Source organism: Priapulus caudatus, unplaced genomic scaffold, assembly GCF_000485595.1.
Source record: "Priapulus caudatus unplaced genomic scaffold, Priapulus_caudatus-5.0.1 Scaffold34, whole genome shotgun sequence".
In the NCBI taxonomy this organism is placed as follows: Eukaryota; Metazoa; Priapulida; class Priapulimorpha; order Priapulimorphida; family Priapulidae; genus Priapulus; species Priapulus caudatus.
In genome coordinates, this window is record NW_014577095.1 from 788,446 (window position 1) to 790,587 (window position 2,142).

Consider the following 2,142-nt stretch of genomic DNA (forward strand, 5'->3'; position numbering starts at 1 on the left):
AGTCGGTTGTCCTGGTCGAATGGGAATTCTTGACGATCAATTCCAGCGCTGTCAAACTTTTATTGTGGTGGAATTTAATCGGGGCGGAAGTAATTTAAACGGGGCGCAACAATTGAAACAGGGGGGAGTTTTCCCAAACGGGGCGCGCGTAGGGAGTACCCTGGACAGAATGCACTCACGGAGTGCATACCTCCGCCAGCGACATACGCCATATGCCATACGACTCACGAACACACGAATAGCCCGTGATATACGCCAGCGTACTGACATGTACACGCTCCCATGTAACATGTATGTCTTACGAGCTGGCTCGCCGCTCGCTGCTGGCTGCTGCTGACTGCTGCTGGAGCTAGCTGTGGCTGGCTGGCTGGCTGGCTGGCTGGCTTGACTCGACGTGCTAATATCGATTGCGTGAACATACAAACACACTAACACACGAACACACAAACACACGAGAGTGAAAACATAACCTCCTCCAACTCCGTTGGGCGGAGGTAATGATGGTAAATAAACATATAATGTATTTACTACCAAAGTCATAATGGTTATCTATTCTCTTTCGCCTATTATTTGTAATAGTTTTCCATAAATGCAGTTTGAAATACGCACGTTTGGAAAACGGGAGCGAACGCAAGAATTTCGTCAGGCTTTGTGTGATTTCACGTGACACAGCTCGGTTACGAACACAGACAGTATGTTTTTATAACAAGTGAACACTGTTCTTCAAATAGAAACAAAGATGGAGTAGAATGGTTGAATATTTGTGTTGTATTCGAAATCAAGCGAGCGTCGAACGAATTTTGGCAGCACGCTTTCCTACCTGCTATATATTTATGTGTCAGTGTGCAGCGGCAGCAATGGCAGCAGCCAGCGTTTGTTGCAGATGAGCATTTGGACGGCATTTACAGAAAATTGTCGGCAATAATAGGTGAAAGAGAGTATGGAAACATTAGGACTTTGGTAATAAATAGATTTCGTATTTATTTAGCATTATATTTTATTGAAACGCTCCAAGTGCCTGTGGCATGAATCTTCAAAATAAGCACATGTGTTATATCTTTAACTTTGAACTTCAGACTGCGGAGTCCCTCATTTTGCCGCGGACTCACTCTTTTGGACTCTTTTGGGAGTCCAACAGTGCAAAATTTAATTTCGGCCCTGTATTTACCATCATTTTATTATTGAAACGTTCCAAGTATCTGTGGTATCTACAGATTGGCTACTTATGAAGTGATTATATAAATGATTCATTTAAGTTTAGTGTCTACGTTTCTATCATCCAATAATAAAATTTATATTGACATTCTCGTTATATTGACACTTGTGAGACGCGCTGCCCCTACTGCCCTAGGGCTAGAGGGAATGCCTCTAGGGGCAGCGCGTCTCCCAAGTCCGAAATAGTAGGTCTCAGGGTAGCTCTAGTACTATAGCCCGCGGATCGCCGCCGCAGCGATCCGCGGGCTATAGTACTAGAGCTAGTCTCAGGGAAGAAATAGTGATCCGCTAGGTGGCGCATTATTAGTATAAATAAGTTGTGCATATAAAAATCAGTTAACCCTAACCCTAACCCTATCCCTAATTCAAAAAAATAATAATAATAATAATTCGGCGCCTTTCGGACTTGGGAATGGGAGATGCGCTGCCCCTAGTGACTAGTCGCAGCCAGCTAGAAACATAATCCTAACCCTAAACCTAACCCTAACCATAACCCTGACCTATTATATTGATATAATATTATATTTATATTGATGTAAATGACATTGGTTTTATTGGGACCCATGTTCTCTATCCTTGAACCCATAATACAGTATACTAGCCGCATATAAGGAAACTGCCTCGTAGTTTAGCAGACAGGGGTTAAATCTAAGCAATAATCGTAATAACCTTTTCAACCGGTGATACTGGTCGTTTTGTTCCACGCTTATTAGAATTAGCATCTCCACAGTCACACTCTTCTTTATCACCAGTTTCAGAATCTACATCTTTGTCCGCCATGATATCAGTAAGTGCTGCCACTTTGTGTGGCGGAAGAAGTCCGAAGAACCATACTAGACGGGATACTAGACGGGATACTAGCATTGATCTCTATAATATAATAATATATATACATGGGTGTATGCAGGGGGGGGGGTCGTGAGGGTC

The 2,142-nt window shown here is 43.0% G+C and overlaps 1 protein-coding gene across 1 annotated transcript in view; it reads right to left on the reverse strand.

Moving 5' to 3' along the window:
• LOC106817154 (small acidic protein-like) overlaps positions 1–2,065 on the reverse strand; it is a 6,668-nt gene extending 4,603 nt beyond the window's left edge. The window contains exon 1 of the mRNA XM_014821809.1: positions 1,885–2,065. Within this exon, the coding sequence (XP_014677295.1) occupies positions 1,885–1,995 (111 nt within the window). The 5' untranslated portion in view covers positions 1,996–2,065. The remainder of the gene's footprint in view (positions 1–1,884) is intronic.
• Between the last annotated feature and the right edge of the window lie 77 nt (positions 2,066–2,142).